The sequence below is a fragment of the Pteropus vampyrus genome, unplaced genomic scaffold (genome assembly GCF_000151845.1).
Source record: "Pteropus vampyrus isolate Shadow unplaced genomic scaffold, Pvam_2.0 Scaffold21, whole genome shotgun sequence".
Classification (NCBI taxonomy): domain Eukaryota; kingdom Metazoa; phylum Chordata; class Mammalia; order Chiroptera; family Pteropodidae; genus Pteropus; species Pteropus vampyrus.
This window is the reverse complement of record NW_011888802.1, coordinates 13,113,528-13,131,714: the sequence shown is the minus strand read 5'-3', so window position 1 is coordinate 13,131,714 and position 18,187 is coordinate 13,113,528. Positions and strand designations below refer to the sequence as shown.

General features: G+C 32.1%; 1 protein-coding gene across 2 annotated transcripts in view; it reads left to right on the top strand.

Moving 5' to 3' along the window:
• UGGT2 (UDP-glucose glycoprotein glucosyltransferase 2) overlaps positions 1 to 18,187 on the top strand; it is a 150,078-nt gene that overhangs the window by 16,869 nt on the left and 115,022 nt on the right. Inside the window, exons 5-7 of one of the 2 annotated variants that reach the window (XM_023528008.1) lie at positions 6,890 to 7,064; positions 11,837 to 11,930; positions 14,560 to 14,632. In XM_023528008.1, coding sequence (XP_023383776.1) covers positions 6,890 to 7,064; positions 11,837 to 11,930; positions 14,560 to 14,632 — 342 coding nt within the window. Of the gene's footprint in view, positions 1 to 6,889; positions 7,065 to 11,833; positions 11,931 to 14,559; positions 14,633 to 18,187 lie in introns of both variants that reach the window. The other variant, XM_023528007.1, reaches the window with a different exon arrangement.

Here is an 18,187-nt window from a genome sequence, read left to right as displayed (position 1 = left end):
TAACAGTTTGGAATATTTTTTTCTTTTTAAATGCATACACTATTATGTAAATTTATATAAATTATTTAACCAATGTGAGATTATACTTTAAAGGATATCTTAAAATTGGCCCTCCCTAAATTATACATCCTTAAACATAAATAAGTGTAAATATAGGTATGCTTTGTCATCATGAAGCAGGACTCATATATATTGTTTGTAATATTTCCACCTGACACATAGTAGATGCTCAAAAGTATTTATCAAATTATACAATAATTAACAAGTAGATTTAATTGTATGACCCCCTCTGATGGGTATAAATAAGATATTTACATTTTCTTCTATTATAAATAGTAAATTGAATGTCTTTATCCATGTATCTTTATACAGTTATCTTGATATTATCTTAGATAAATTTTTAAAACTAGAATTACTGGATAAATAAGTATGTATTTATAATTTGTACATCAAAATTGTTCTTCAGACAGCTGGTTGTATTTTACACTCCATTTATAACATTTTCACCACTGCTAATTTGTATTATTACCCTTTATAATATTATTTCCCTTTATGATTATTTTCCTTAGTCAATTCAATAAATGAAAATATCTATTTTTAAATATAACCTCTTTGATTTTCCCTCTTACCCTGTAATTCTCTATAGGTGTAGGGTAATTTTTTTTTTACCTATGATATACGCAAGCAGTTCCTGAATTAATCATAGAAACAAACTTTGAAAGGTATGTGTCTGTGGATGTAGGAAAGTGCGCTCTGTTACAGACTCATGAACAAATGGTAGATGAGTCCTTACCTTTACCTCTGGAAAATCTGTTTCATTTCTTCTAATTTTTTTCTTTTGTATTCAACCTCAAGATTGATCTACTAGCATTATTCCAGTAATAATCTTTCTAATTACCAACAATAGTATGTTATTTGAAAACATTATCTTTCATACTTGTACTAAAATATAAGATACCCTGTATAAATGTACTTTTATAGTATTGATTTGAAAAAATAAATTTTATCATAATCCATTTGACTTTGTGCCATTTGAGTTCCAAAGTATCAGTTAAAATTAATGAGAGTGATTTTAATAATTTCATCTAGTTTAAGATTCTTTTTCACGTCTTTTTATGTGAAGTATGATTTAGTATTATTTTTGCATTTATCGATAGGATCCTATGAAGAATGATAACTAGTTCAATTTCTCTTGTTATGCATGACGAATTCAATTTCTCTTCTTTTTCACATTATCTCACCTGTTGTAGAAGACATTAATAGTGAAGTCAAATGTTATTTTTTTGATAAGGTAAAATTCTGATAGAATTCTGTTGTATCATATTTCAAATATCTTAAAAATTATATCTTGTGTTAAATGTTAGTAATTAAACCAGATAAAAGTGAATGAATATATTTGAGAGGAAGCTGAGTTTGCCACCCCAAAATATGTCTTTTGGGATATAATATTAAGTTGGTTGTTTTTAAGAAATGAAAGTTTCAGAAAGACTCTTTGATCTTCCTGGAACTGCCTAAAAGAATTTAGTTAGAGGACCAATTCCAGGGAAGGGGGCTATTATCATAGATAACTGTAGTTTAATATGAACATAATGCGATAGACAGGAGGGAACCTAGCAAAGCCCTTTCGATCAAAGTCCTGTCTGTGTCCCCTTGTTAAGGATGGCCTGACATACATATATTTACCAAATATTTGCTTTTCTATCTCTATGTGTATTGCAGTCCTGTCCTTTGAAGTTGCAACTCCAACCCTACCCCTTCTCCTTAGCTCATGATGGCATATAAACCTTAATTGCCCAATTGGTCTTCGGGTTCCATATTTATATAATACCTCTGTATATACATACATAATAAATTTGGATATTTTCTCTCACATTAATTTGATTATTAATTCAGTCAGAAGAGCTTAGAAGGGTAGGAGGAAAATTATTTTTTCTCCCTTACATGTAAAGTTTTATACTTCAAAAAAAGTTTATTAAAATAAGAAAAAGTGGATGAATGTGCATACATACTTTATGAGCCAGACTGTTAACTACTGTAATGATGCTCGAATTGATGTAATTTTACAAACTTGAAATAAACATAGTACTCCGTACTGATGTCAAGTAATAGCCAAATAATTAGTATGAAGTTTTCATTCTATTAGTCAAGATTTATTGAGCACTTGAGTGATTTTGATTTAAAGTAAGTCAGTAATCAGGAATACTGGTCATTTGGCCATTTTTAAAATTGGAAAGTCATGTTATTTCCACTGACAAGCCTTATTCTATAATTGAACAAAATAGAAATTTGAATTTCTCTATAATAAAAGATATAGTTTATTACATGTACAGTTTCCCAGCCATGTCAGTAATTGAATAATTATTTTATTTACCATAGTTCATTGTAGAAAGTATATCTCTAAGTTTATCATGAATATTATAGAAATGTTTCTCTACAGAATAAGACAGTGGTTATCACAAGATCTTGTCAGTTTCTATTTAGCTCAAGTAAGTAGTAGAATATTATTTTAAATTTTTTCATATTTAATATTATACTTTATAAAATAATTTCATTTAAAATTTTGATTTTTGAGATTTTCATTTTTACTGCATGCACATTAACATTGTAACTACTGTGGGAGAATTAAAAATGTAAAGAAAATATCTACTACTGCCTACAAAATAATTTCCTTATATATAGAACAATATAATAAACTTATTAAGATATTATGTGACATAAACATTTTGTAAAATTTTATGTCAACAAATGAAAAAAGAATCTTATATACATGTAGTTAATGAAACCTGAGAGAATCAATAGAAAGCAACTTAAAAATTCAGTATGTTCTTTTTTTTTTTTTTTTTTTTTTTTTTTTTTGCTGACTTGCTCAGGCCATGCATATATTTCTCTTGTCTAACTCCTTTTAAATTATTGTATGTGCCAGAGATTTAATAACCTCACTTAAATATTTTATTTTCTAGTTGAACTGTATGATTTTGTTTTATTACATCTCTGGTAATAGATGGTGTAAACTGTATTATACAAAATTTGTCTCAGATACTGTAAGATAATAGGTAAGAGCATGAGTTTTTCATTCCCATACCCCAATGTAAATTGCCTTCCTGCCCTCTGAAGTCCCAGCTCCCACCCCCAGTCCTTCTGCTTAGCTCAGGATGGCTGCCCCTTTGGTAGCCATTAGCATGTTCTCAATATGGGTCTGTTTCTATTTTGTTTTGTGTATTCATTTGTTTTGTTAGATTCCACATGTATGTGAAATCATACAGTATTTGTCTTTCTCCATATGACTTACTTTACTGGCGTAATCCCTCTGGGTCATCCATGTTGTCACAAATGGCAAGATTTCATTCTTTTTTATTACTGAATAATATCTCATTGTGTATATATACCACATCTTCTTTACCCATTGATCTGTCGATGGGTAGTTTGCTTTCATACCTTGGCTATTAGTAGTACCATGCTATAGTGAGCGTAGGGGAGCATGTACTTTTTGAAGTTTTTGTTTTCTTCAGATACCTAGAAGTTGAATTGCTGAATTGTATGATAACTCTATTTTTAAATTTTTGAGGAATCACCATTCCGTTTTCCATAATGGCTGCACTAATTTACTGCCCCAGTAAACAGTATACAAGGGTCCCTTTTCTCTCATCCTTGCCAGCACTTGTTATTTGTTGATTTATTGATGATAGCCATTGTGACAGGTGTGAGGTTTCAATTTGCATTTCCCTGATGACAATTAATGATGCTGTGCATCTTTTCATGTGTCCAGTGGCTATCTGTATGTCCTCTTTGGAGAAATAACTATTTAGATCCTCTGCACATTTTTAAATTAGATTTTTTTTGGGAAGGGGTATTAAGTTGTATGAGTTTCTTATATATTTTGAATATTAACCCCTTATTAGATGTATCATGTTCACATATTATGAGTACAGAATTTGTTCCTTTAATTTTTTGATGCATTTTATGTTAATAGTGAAAGGATATATTTCCAGTGTTTTAAGTTTAAATGTTAAAAATTAGAATAATGCAACATGTACATATAGCAATTATAAAATTCCCTTTTACTCTATACTTTTAGAACTTCTCCCAGAGACAACCAGTGCTATCGTTCTTGTATGTCTTTCTAGAAATAGTCAACATATTGTTACAAAACAAAAATAAACCAAATAAATTTAAAGATCTAATTGACTTTATTCAGTGATGCATGAATCTGGCAGCATCCCTTCTAGTAAATAGAAAAGGTGCTCCAAGGAGTTGTACAGAAATGGAAGATTTTTATAGGCAGAAAGGTGGGATGAAGAAGTTGAAAGAGTGGGTTATTGCAGACAAGTTCACTTTCCCTTAAGGGAAGGCCTGGGTTATAGGCAGACTACCTTACTAGTGTGGACCAGGAAGTTTCAAACTGATTGATTTAAAATTCTATTCATGGGTGAAGCTAAAACTGCAGTTAGGTTCGATATTAAGTCTTGGTGCAGCTTAGCAGAAGTGACTTCGTTTTGGACCTGTTGTTTCCTTTTAACAGTATATGTAAGACATAATTACATAGATGTATACCCCTTACATTTATCATTAGTGGTGGTGTACCATCCAACATTTGGTTCCTTTCTTTTTTTCCCTTGACACTATTCTTGATTGATAGATAGATAAGTGGGGATTGGCAAGAGTGAGAGAAAAATGGTCATGTCTTGAGCACCAAGAATGTGCTTTGTGCTCTGCTAAGGACTTGCAAGGCATTTTGGTAAATTCATAGGGTATTCGTAGGAAGTAGCTGGAATGAACACCTATTGGCCCAAGAAAGATCAAATCACTTTCCCAAGGTCACAAAGCTAGTAAATAGTAAAGCTAGAATTCTGCTTGATTTAAAAACCCACAATCTTTTCACTAGAATGCCGTAGCATTGTTATTCAATAATACCCTCTTTTCCTCTTTCCTTTACTTAATATTGTTATTTAGAAAGTGGTAAGTGGTAAGATTATAAAGATCGGAATTCATTAGATAAATGGTTATTTCTTAACGTCTTTGTTATTCATTATCTTTTATTTTTCTTTCTACCTGTATAAATTGTTAAAAGATGTGGGCTTGGGAGTTTCATAGATGTAAGTTGAAACTCTGACTTTCTATTTGAATTTGTCCTGGATATTTAATTTATCTGAGCCTCAGAAAATTAAAAGTTTAAGTAAATGATAGTAACTGTCTAAAGGAATTGTTATGAAGATAGAATTTACTAATATTTTTAAGGAATCTAGCACAGTGCCTGGCAAATAAGGTGTCAAAATCTGTGATGATAGGGCCAGACCATAGGACTTCTTTGTTTCTTTGATTATACTTGAGGATTTAACTAGTTGTTATTCATATTAAGTACTGACATTTCTATGGTATTGTGCTTTTGTTTTGTTTTTTTGAATAGTTGGAACTCATTTTCAGGAAATATGAGCCATAGTAATGAAAAATAATATCCTAACTTCTGGTCAAGATGGCAGAGTAGGTAATGCTATGCTTGCCTCCTCCATGACCACATCACAATTACAGCTAAGTTATAGAACAGTTACCCTGGAGAAACATTTGAAGAGTAGCTTAACAGAATTCCTATAACTAAGTATATAAAGAAGCCACATCGAGACTGAATATTGAATGTCAATTGTAATTGAAAAATAAATTAGAAAAAAAAACCTTTGTTCTCACCTTTCATTACAGCTATGTTGTCATGTAACTGACCATAAATATCATTCAATAGTAGGTTCAAATCATCCAGAACTTGCTTCACATTGTTGAAAAAAGCCACAGCTAGATAGTTTTTCATTATAGGGTTAAAAAAAAAAATCACTCATAGAGTTTTCTATAACTATATTACACAATAATTAACAATTGGTCAGAGTCTTCTTTTCTGAAATAACATCTCCAATAATGGACTATTTAAAAAAATTACATCCTTCTAATTGAAGAAAACATAAATTTTATTTCATTGAAAAATATGTTGTCATTTCATTATATGTTACTGTTTAAAGACAGTGAACCTTGTTGGAATATAAAGTATTTTTGTTACCATTAGGGATGGTCTAAGTCCATCGTTGCCCTGGTGGCACTGGGGGACCTTGGTTCTTTCTGCTGACACAGTAAAGAATTACAGATCAGCGAAGTTTAGGAAAAGTAAGATTTATTGAAGTACGTTTCAAGAGAGAAAATGGGCTACACCAGAGAGATCTGTAGCCTCAGAGAGGTTGGGAGATCTGTCTTATATCTGGTCTGTGATGGGTGGTTTTAAGGGAGGTGCCACCTGATTGATAGGTGAGGTCATTTTGATCAACAGTTGGCTGTTAAATAAATATTGTTAACTGCGTATGTACCTTCCAAGAATTCATTCTGTTATAATTAGATTTATGAATTTATGGACATATGTACGACATTATAATGATGGTATAATGAGGCTGAGGTGAAAAGATTAGAGTACTTTTCCTTACTGAGCAAGCATTTGTGGCTGGCCTAAACCGGTTGCTATGCTATGATCATTTATTTCCTTGTACTCCAGGAGGCAGGGGTATTGTTATTTAAAAAATGAGTCTTTTCTGGGAGGTCCTAGTGGGGAGGCTTTTGGGTTGTACTGTCAGTGTTGTCATTTCTATGGTTTCAGAGTTGAGCCTTAGTTCCTTGCTCATGACTACCTAACTACCTAACATTTTTAATATTCAATTTCAGGCTAACCAAAATTTTTTTTCTTGTCATTTGAACGAAGTTATGTCCAAAAAGTCACCCAGGAAATTTAAATACTTTCTCTGTGATACATGCGTGTATATTCCTATAAGTTCTTTGATAAGCATAAATTACAAAGTGTCATGATATATTTCTCATGTGTTCTTTACTTTTTTTGAAAGTTTGTGTTTTGTTCTCATTTTAGGCCCAGGCCTTATCTTTTTAAAGGAGATCATAAATTTCCTACAAACAAAGAGAACTTACCAGTGATTATTCTCTATGCAGAAATGGGTACCAGAGCATTTGGTAAATTTCACAGAGTATTGTCTGAAAAAGCTCAAAATGGGGAAATTCTGTATGTTCTTCGTCATTATATTCAGGTACATGTTTGTTTTTTTCAAGATTTTTTTACTATAAAAATGTGTTTAATGATAATTTCCTTACTAGATTTTACATAATAATTTCCATCAGGACTTTCATTTAAAGATTATCACAATTATCAAATGTGAATTTTATATGGAAAATATATTGGGATACTGTGTCTTCTGGGGGTATCATGTTTCTATTTTTTTCTTATATATCTGGGACAGATTTAAAACTTGGATAAAAATCAAAACTGTAATTCAGTAACACGAATAATATTTGCTACATTAATAAGTACAGTTATTTCTAATGAAAATGCATTACAGAAAGGAAATCTAATTTGCTTGATAAAATGATATATATTCAAAGTGCTAAGTGTGATACAGGAATGCTCTTAACCCTGTTTCTTTGGACAGCTGACTACTTTCTTATTCAAGTTTCCAAATGTGTTGCGTTACCCCCACTCTCAGCTTCTCACTGCTTTCACACTTTATCACGTTATTCTGTTTTAATGACTTCATAACACTTTTTACTACATCTCAAATTTTATTTTTTAACATGTCCATCCCCCACACACCCAAACTTTTACAGCCACATGCTAGAATATAATGGCTATTAGAGGAAGGACTTTACAGATTTTTACTGCTATATTCCCTACATGGAAAAAGCGTTTTAATTTATATTTCTCAAAATATTGATGATTTGCATATTGATATTTAAGAAATAAAAACATTGCAAATATATTTGTCAGTTGCCTATCCATATCTTTTGCCTGTTTTTATATTGGATTTTTTGGGGGGTTTTTTCCCCCCTCATTTACAGATTTTTAAAAATATATCCTAAATACCAATCTTTTCTTCCATACTTCGCAAACATCTTCTAGTGTATTTCTGGTCTTGTATTAAAAAAAGATATTTATGTCATCTTTTGTTCAACACCAGTATTAATTTGATGTAATCAAATTTACCCAGTTTTTTAATGGTTTCCCTTCATGATGTCATAAAGCCATTCTCCTGTTTTTCCTTATGAGAATTAAATGCTATTCTTTATATTTATGTCTTTAAGATCTATCTGAATATACTTGAATATGATGTGAGGTAGAGATATAATTCTAGTTTTTCCATATGAAAATCATATGGTTTCTACATAATTGAGCTGGTAAGTCTTTATTCTAAGCAATCATATACCATATTTTCATTTTTGGTTTTAGGCTCTCTGTTCCAATAATGTGTATGTCTATTCTACACAAATATAACATTATTTTAATTGCAATCACTTTAAAAATCTAGAGTAAACTTGAGAAAGAAGGACAAAGCTAGAGGCATCATACTTTCTGACTTCAAACTATGTTGAAAGGTTTAATAATCAAAACAGCATGGTATTAGCATAAAAACAAACATAGATCAGTAGAACAGAATAGCAAGCCAGGAAATAAACCCATGCATGTATGATAAACTAATATTTGACATGGAAACAATGAGTACTCAGTGGGAAATAGTCTTCAGTAAAAGGTGCTGGGAAAACTGGAATACCATACACAAAAGAATGAAACTGGACCCTATCTTACAAAAATTAACTCACAAAAATTAATTTGAAATGGATTAAAGACTTAAACATGAAATCTGAAACCATAAAACTCCTTTAAAAAGAATAGGTAAAAGACTCTTTGGCATTGCTCTTGGCAGTGCCTCTTTGGATTTGACACAAAAAGCAAAGGCAGTAAAAGCAACATAAACCAGTAGGACGACATCAGACTAAAAACCCTCTTCAGAGCAAAGGAAACCAATGAAATGAAAAGACAACCTACTGTAATGGGAGAAAATATTTGCAAATCATATATTTGATAAGGAGTTAATATCCAAAATATGTAAGGAACTCCTACAACTCAGTAGCAAAAACAAACAATCCAATTAAAATATGGGCAAAGGACCTAAATAGACATTTTCCTAAAGGAAACATACAGATGGCCAACAGGTACATGAAAAGGTACTCAACATCACTAACCATCAGAGAAATGTAAATCAAAACTATAGTGAGGTATCTCATCACACCAGTTAGAATGGCTGTGATCAAAAAGACAAGATAACAAGTGTTGGAGAGGATATGGAGAAAAGGGAACCCTTGTGCACTGTTGGGAATGTAAATTGGTTCTGCCACTATGGAAAACAGTATGATGGTTCCTCAAAAAATTAAAAATAGAACTATCATACGATCCAGCATTTCCATTTGTGAGTATATATCCCCAGGAAATGAAATCACTGTCTTGTAAGGTATCTGCAACCTCATGCTCATTGCATCATTACTTACAGTAGCCAAGATATGGGAGCAACCTATTTGTTCATCAATGGATGAATGAATAAAGAAAATGTGTGTGCGTGAGTATAAAATAGAATATTATTCAGCCTTAATGTTGCCATTTGTGACAACATGGATGGACCTTACTGGCATTATGCTAAGTGAAATGAGTCAGAGGAAAACAAACACAGTATGATCTCACTTATATGTGGAATCTACAAATGCCGAACTCAGAAATAGAGAATAGATTTGTGGTTGCAGGGGAGGTGAGGTGGGAAAGGTGGTCAAAGGTACAAACTTCCAGTTATAACTTAATTTCTGGGGACGTAATGTACAGCGTGGTGATTATAGTTAACAATACCACATTGTATATTTGAAAGCTGCTAAGAGAGTAGATCTTAAAAATTCTCATCACAAGAAGAAAGCTAAGTGAATTATGGATGTTAATTAATTGTAATCATTTCATAACATATACATATATCAAATCATGTTTTATGCCTTACTAATATAATATCGTATGTCAGTTATATCACAATAGGAATGAAAGTGAGAGATGGAAGTATATGTTTATCTTTTTAAAAAAATGTCTCCCAGGTGATTCTAATATGCCCCTAGAAGGTATGCTCACCCTTTGAGAATCAGTGTCCCTACTTATTCTTTGCAGAATGTGACTATTAAATATACATCTGTGAAATTATACTAGCCAACTGGGCACTTGGTAGCATCAAATTATAGTCTTCTATTTGACGAGTGGCAATGTTCATTCAAAGTAGGCATATTGTAAATCTAGTCAACATGTAGTCTTAATAAAAGTAGACTTATTTATGCTACTTTTCAAACAAATGCCTTTTTGTGAGGAAAGAAGAAAAATGAATAAAGATTTTTTTCACCAGTTGATTTAGCCTATGAGCATTTTCAGTTTGCAAATCTAAACTTATTAAACTACAATTTGAATTTTATGTTAATACATTTTCAAATGAAGAAAGTAAATATGAGCTTAATAAACATTTATCTTTATTATTGAGAAGCTAATAATATTCCAGAACTGATAATGAGAATTGGTTATGTGAAATTGCATTTCTTTTATAAACTATGTGGACTTAGAGCTTTGGTTTGCTTAGCCACCAACTGTCTTTTGAGTAGATAGTCAAAATGTATTTTTAAGTTAAGCTGTATGAAGTTGAAAACTCTTTAAAAATTTTTCACCTTTGTCAGAATACTGTAATTGCAAACAACCAAATTTTCTCATGTTATTTTTCATTATAGCATATGCCTGAAAAATTAACAAATTAAATTTTAGTGTGGGCAGCAATATTAAATACTTGTCTGCATGTCTGAAACTAATTCTTACATCATTTTATTTAGAAATAGAACAGTCCAGGAATAGTCACTCCGGTCATATACTTATTTTTAAGGCTGAAGAAGAAGTTTAGGAACGAAAGAGGAGAATAAAATGACTAATAATGCTATTAAGGTTCTCCTCTCCTCCAATTTCTACCTTTTCCTCTATCATGTTTAGGATTGCAAAACTGCCCCCCACACAAACCTGAATTAAGCGAAGACATATAACTTCTTCAAGGGAACTTGCTGAGCACTAGGATAAACTGGTTTCCTCACCTGTGAAAGAATATGCCATATTATAATGATCGTACCACAGCTGATAAGACTGTCCAGAAGCTAGAAAGAACCTTAGACATATTGAAAAATATTATGAATAGTCATTCAGCTTGCTTACTTTTGAAAAAATGTGATGACTTCTTTCTTGATAGAGTAATCTCTGTAGGTACATTTTATATTTGCCCTTTATAGGAAGGGGGAAGTGAGATACCATAATTCTGATCATAAATACTTCAGACAGCTCAGTTTTAGGCAATTGTTACCCCTCTTTGTAAGAAGAGAAGTTAATTTGTGGCATTTGGTATATTTTAATCATTGAGAAACGAGAAAATCAGGTTATTCAAGGCATTGAGGGTTTTTGTTTGTTTGTTTGTTTTGCCTCCCTTGCCTCTACTTTCCAGTATTTGCTTTTGGCAACATTCTAGGCGTCCTACATCTAGACAACTAGCAAATGAATAGCATTTGCTGTTTTAGCAAATCTTGTGTAGTTCCCAAAAGCCATACAGTTTTCTTTAAACTTGATTGTATTGGATCATTTCTTAATTAACTTATGGGAGAGAAGGGAAAGTTACCATGGTATAACAGAAAAAGAGGGGATATTTTTTCATTACTAAAGAATAATTAAAACAGTAGAGTCATGACAAAGTTTTTAGAAAGTAAAGAAGTAGTCATCCAAATTCTGGTTCCTCGATAGTCTGTCTAGAGAGAATATGTTTCCCAAATAATTTTCACACTGATTTAAAAAATTCACTATTAGTTACCTACCCTAATGTCCTAATACACAGTTATACCAAATTGAAAGATGACTAAATAATTTTAAACATGGCTAAATATTTTCTCTCTCCTTTTTTTTCTTTTTTAATTATTTGAACAGAAGCCAACCTCACAGAAAACGTACTTATCTGGCTATGGTGTGGAGCTAGTGATTAAAAGTACAGAATACAAAGCATTAGATGATACCCAAGTTAAAAGTAAGTTATCTCTCTTTACTTGAGTAGAATGAAACTTTGGAGGTTTACAGTTTTTTTTTTTTGAAAATTTCATGACTATAATTCTAATGTTAATTTGAGACCAGAGGTGGAGTAGAAATGTTTCTCCTTAGTTTGGAATTTAATTTTAAACTGAAATAAATATATTTAATATTATTGTGCTTGCAAAAACTTCTTTAAAAATTGGAAATAGCTTATTTTGCTTATACTCAATGGCTTACCAACAATTTTTAGCAACATATTTAAAAATCATAATATAAGGTACATTGAGACAATAGATAAAGCTGCTCATGGCTCTAGGCAATTTGGCCCAGGAGCTCAGCCTGACCCTTGATGTCCCTAGTCACCTCCTTGGGGTGGTCGTGGGGATGTCCAAAGGATCAAAGGGGATCAGGATCTCATTAAACCTGAAACTCATTGATAGCACACTGCCTTAGGAAGTTTTGTTTGAAGTATTTATTTATATTGAAGTTAGGATAACAGGTTTTGTTTTGTTTTTTTTTGAAGTGGGATGGGAGATGCTTATGAATAGTTTGTTTAGATGAAGTAGATTGATTAGTTGTGATCTTCAAACCAATCTGCCTGTAGTTCTGTGTACTAAATGCATACACTAGATGAAGGACTCGAGAGACTTCAAAGAAGCTAAAGAAGTTTCAGATACTTATGGAAATCTTGTTTTACCTGGATCATTGGAAATTTATTTCTACCTGATTCTTGGTTGAGTTTTAAATTCATCATTTTATATGCTCCCCGATGTAGCTTCTGCTTCAACTTTGTTTTTCTATTCAGAATCTGGTCCTGGAAGCCGTGTGCTGATCATAGACTTACCTCTGGCTGCTTCTGCTGAATGTGCTTAAAATTAAGATTTGTATTACTGTGATTTAAATCCTGTCATTTAAAGAGTTACTGGAAAAGTATAATAGAAATAATAATATTCAGATTTTATATGTTTCTGTGTAGCTTATATATAGTTTACAATACTTTATCATTTCATACCTTATTTAATAGTTGTGTAGTAACATAAGGCATTTTTTAGCTATCCTTAGGCTTCTAGAATTTTCTCTAAAAAGTCAGATGACCACATGTATTATCTATATTACAAATTACATACTAAATTCTGTCATCACCCTTTTACATACCTTTGGAATATATCTTCTCTCCACTCCTTTAGTTCAGTTATCTTCTTTTCCCTCTGTGTACGTGTGTCAGGCTTCTAACTGGCCTTCTCTCTGATCTTTGGTTTGCAGTACGTTCAGTCTCCCAAACCCCCAAAATAGATTAATCAGTCTAATCTCCACAGTGCTTTCAGTTGGAATTTCTTATGATGAAAATCTGACTTTGTGACTCCACTGGTTAAAATCACTTAGTGGCTCCCTGTAACCTCCCCCTAAATTCAAGCATCGTAGCATAGCAAAGAAAGCTGTTTACACTCTGGCTTCTTTCTGCCTTATCACTCTCCCTCAGCCTTCTCTCATTTGTACCTTCTAGTCCTGCAACAGTAAACTACTATACAGGATAGTTTTCTGTTCCCTGGATACTTCGCATGTTTGGCCACATGCCAAGCCTTTATGACCCCTATAAAGTACTTTCATCCCTTGGCATATACTGTTCTTTCTGCCTGAAACCTTCCTCCTTTCTCACATCTCTTTGATTTTATCTACGGCCTAGTCATCTTTTAAGATGTATGTCACTCAATATCTTTGAGATGGCTGCTTGTGTTCCTACTTTCTCAGAGGATAGTTTTCTCTCTTCTATATCCCATATATTCTGTGCTTTCTTTCAGAGAAGTTTTACACTATTAAAACCGTCTTTGTCTCTGCTTTTCCACCAAGCAGAGATTGTCTTTTGTCTCTGTCTTCCTGGTGTCTCTCCCGGCAGGCACCAGGCATCATAGTAGATAGTCAGTAAATGTTTGCTTGATGAATGAGTAAAAGAGAGGAAAAGAAAGATTAGATCAAAGCACTCAGTTTTTAGTTGTAGTCCTTGAGATCCATACCTTCAGAAGAGTAAGAAGGGAGAAGTATACTTGATGAACTCTGAAACACTCTGATAGAGAGCAACCCCATGCTGTAAGAGGTCACAAAACCTTATATTCCCAAATACGCTTCACATATACCATTCACCACGCTGCACATTGTAATTATTTGGTAAGTAAAGGAGAAGAGAATGAGAGGGAAATGAATATAAAATATTACATCTTTATTCTTTGAGACTGAGTTTTGGTGTCTAAATATTTCTTAATTATCTTTAAAGGCATTGGAAATTTGCAAGAACTCCTGTATTTGTTAGATTTGAGTCTCTTGCCTGGCTTAAGATCTAAACCCTAGATTTGTTGCAGCCCTTTTGTTTATCATTGTGGTTGTTAAATAAAACTCGACTATGAAATAATCTAGAGAGCATTTATTAAGGTTAAATAATCAGTAATCAAACTATTTAAAAAGAGAGAGTGCACTCAGGAATACAAGCATGTGTACACACATGTATCATTAAGCTGATCCCTGAAGGAAAAACAAGGTAGAACAAATGGAATTGAATTTCGAGTTCTTCTAATATTAGATTACATATTCCTTTCCAAGTCTGAAAATGTTTTGTTTTTGTTCTCAAAATATAGCTGTGAGTAATACTACAGTAGAAGGTGAGATTGAAACAAATGAAGTTCAAGGATTTCTCTTTGGGAAACTAAAGTAAGTCTGAAATGAAATGAACTTATATTATTGTACTCTTAAGTTTGTTTTTAAAGGAATTAATTCAGTACGCTGTGTTGGCATATATCTCACATTTTCAAAATATACATATATTTGTTTTTATTTTTTATAAAAGTAACAGTTAATGCAAAAAGCACAAAATTGAAAAATAATCACTAATTTGACAGTATGAGTATGATTAGAAAAATAGGAATTGAAAAATGATCAAAATGATCAGGTTAAAAACTAAAACAAAACTTTATAAAATCTTTTATAGATCTAATGAGTTATAAAAGTCATGGTTAATATTGGATCTTTAGCATGAAGAAATCAATTTTTATGCCTCAAAAGAAGAGAAAATATTTATTTCTCTAATTTTCTGAGCTACACATTACTATTTTAAAAACCTTTTAATATCCAGTCTTGATTTCATATCCACATGAAAGTAACTTTTCAAAAATTAAAGTTGTGCCCCCTTTCTTTTTCCTGCATCACTGATTGAAGACAAGGAATAGGATGGTGAGTGCTCTTTGAATGTTCATGAATGGGGACTGCTATAGTTTTTATCTGTGTTTTATTTACAAGAAGGGAAAGTTTGTGATTCCAGTATAAAAGTAAAATTAAAAGAAGAGGATTGTTTTTATTAATATCTTGATTTCTTGGTTAGTATTATAAGTATTTATAAAGGAAAATTAGAACACTTCTGGTGAGCAGATAACTATAGAGGGAGAACATTTTTGGAGACTATGCTAATTTATACAGATGACTGAGTTATATTTCTGAAGTATATTGGCCAAATGGTATACTAGTGGCCTTAAAAGGTTAATGCATTCTTATAAAATGGATTTATTCTAAGTAAGGTATTTACTGAGTAGATAACAATACATTTTTATTCCATTTTCAACTCTTTCAACATCTTGGAATCCTTGATTATTTTTTAAACATAATGTTTTATGGGAATAAATTGTGCATCCTCCAAAAAGCCTTTGGAATTAGTTTTTTAGAAGGAGAAATACTCCAAGTCACTTCTTACACAACTAATTGATTTAGGCAAAACAAACAAGTCTTTGCTGTAAGGTATTGTATGAATAATGTATTTTTGCCTGAATTACATAAGTTTTAGCAGTAAAAATTAAGATTATGATTAAATATGAAAAGTAATGTAGCAGCTCTTATACACTTAATATTTTTCTGTTACAAAATTTTAAGAAATGAGGGGTTAATAAAATTCTTAGTGAACTTTTCAGAAGGACGTTCTGTTGCTTTTTCACTATGAGAAGTCAGTTTGTTTCACTTTGAAAATGTGGTCCCATGTTGTAATCAGATTGCAAGATATTCACACTGTAGTATATTTATTTATAAAATTAATGCACTTCTGTATATGTGTATATATTTTTCATTTCACTTTTTAAAATCATTTATCTTTACTGCTGAAAATATGTTTTATAAGTTGTGATGATAGCTTAAGTTTTTTTTTAAAGAATTCTATTCTGAAATGGTACTATGTCTTGATTTCATGAAAGATAGAAGAAAGATTATACTTTAGATTATATATATAGTAAAACGTCATTGTACTGCATTATTTGGCACTCCCTAAAAGGATACTTAAATGTGTTTAACGTTAGGCAAAATTATCTTAAGTTTTTATGTTTCAAGTATGGAACTCTTCAGAAATAGACTAAACTCTAAGACTGTATAAGAAACATTAATGTCTTTCCTTATAAAATAGTTTTCATTCTAAATTATAAAAGCAATACTTGCAATTTGTGAAATGTTAAAATAAAAAGTATATAACATAAAAACTAATAATTCTGCCCTCACCTTTGGATCTCTTGTATATAATGTTAACATGTTAACAAATGAGAGTACATCCCTTCAGGTTTTGTTTCGTTTTGTTTTATAAATCGAACAAAGTAGACATATACATATAATCTCCCTCATTATTTTTATGTTCTGTGGATATACAGTTGCATCATGATTTATTATTTTTTTAAATTATTTTTTATGGTGACGGTTAACTAAATCTAATAAGTTTCAACTGTACACTTTAACAGTAAGACATATATATATTTATACTGTGTGTTCACCTCCCATGGTTAGATTTCTTTCTGTCACCACATACACCCCCTTTACCCTGCCTACCTCCCCCCTCCCCCCACCCCCTTCCTTTGGTAACCTCTAATCTATAGTCCATGTCCATGGGTCTCTGTTTGTTCTGTTCATTAGTAGTTGCTTCTAGGTTCATATCCTACATATAAGTCATATCATGTGATTTTCAACATTTTCTCTCTGGTTTATTTCACTTAGCATGATTATCTCGAGGTCCATCCATGTTGTTGCAAATGGCAGTATTTCATCTCTTCTTATGGCTGAGTAATATTCCATTGTATTTATGTACCACAGCCTCTTTATCCAATCATCTATCGTAAGACACTTCAGTTGCTTCCATGCCCTGGTCATTGTGAATAATACTGCTATGAACATCGGTGTGAAAATATCTTTTCGGATATGAATTTTCAAGTCTTTGGGGTAAATACCCAGTAGAGGGATTGCTGGATCATATGGTAGATCAATTCTTAGCGTTTTGAGGAACCTCCCTACTGCTCTCTATAGTGGCTGTACCAATTTGCAGTCCCACCAGCAGTGTTTGAGGGTTCCTTTTTCTCCACATCCTCTCCAACATTTGTTATTACTTGTCCTGTTGATTATAGCTATTCTAACAGGTGTGAGATGGTATCTCATTGTGGTTGTGATTTGCATTTCCCTAATAGCTAGCGATGTTGAACATTGTCAAATATTTGTTGGCCGTTTGTATGTCCAACAAATATTGGACATGGGAGAAGTATCTGTTCAGATCCTCTGCTCATTTTTTGATTGAATCATTTGTTTTTTTGTTATTGAGTTGTATAAGTTCTTTGTATGTTTTGGATATTAGGCCTTTATCAGAGGCATTGCTTGCAAATATCTTTTCTCATTTGGATGGTTGTCCCTTTACCTTGTTGATGATTTCTTTTGCTGAGCAGAAACTTTTTAGTTTGATGTAGTTACATTCATTATTTTAATTTTTATTTCCCTTGCCTTTGAGGTCAAATTCATAAAATCCCTTTTAAGTCCAAGGTCCTTGAGTTTAGTTCCTATGTTTTCTTCTATGCACTTTATTGTTTCAGGTCTTATATTCAGGTCCTTAATCCATTTTGAATTAATTTGTGTGTGTGGTGATAGACAACAGTTTAGTTTTTCTTTTGCAGGAGGCTTTCCAGTTTTCCCAGCACCATTTATTGAAGAGGCTTTCCTTTCTCCACTGTATGTTTTTGGCTTTTTTGTTGAAATTATTTGACCATATAACTATGGGTTTACTTCTGGATTCTCGATTCTGTTCCACTGGTCCGTGTGTCTATTTTTCTACCAATACCATGCCATTTTGATTACTGTCGCTTTGTAGTATAATTTGAAGTCATGCAAAGTGATGCCTCCGCCCTCATTCTTTTTCTCAGGATGGTTTTGGCAATTCGGGGTCTTTTGTGCTTCCATACAAATCTGATGGTTTTTTGTTCT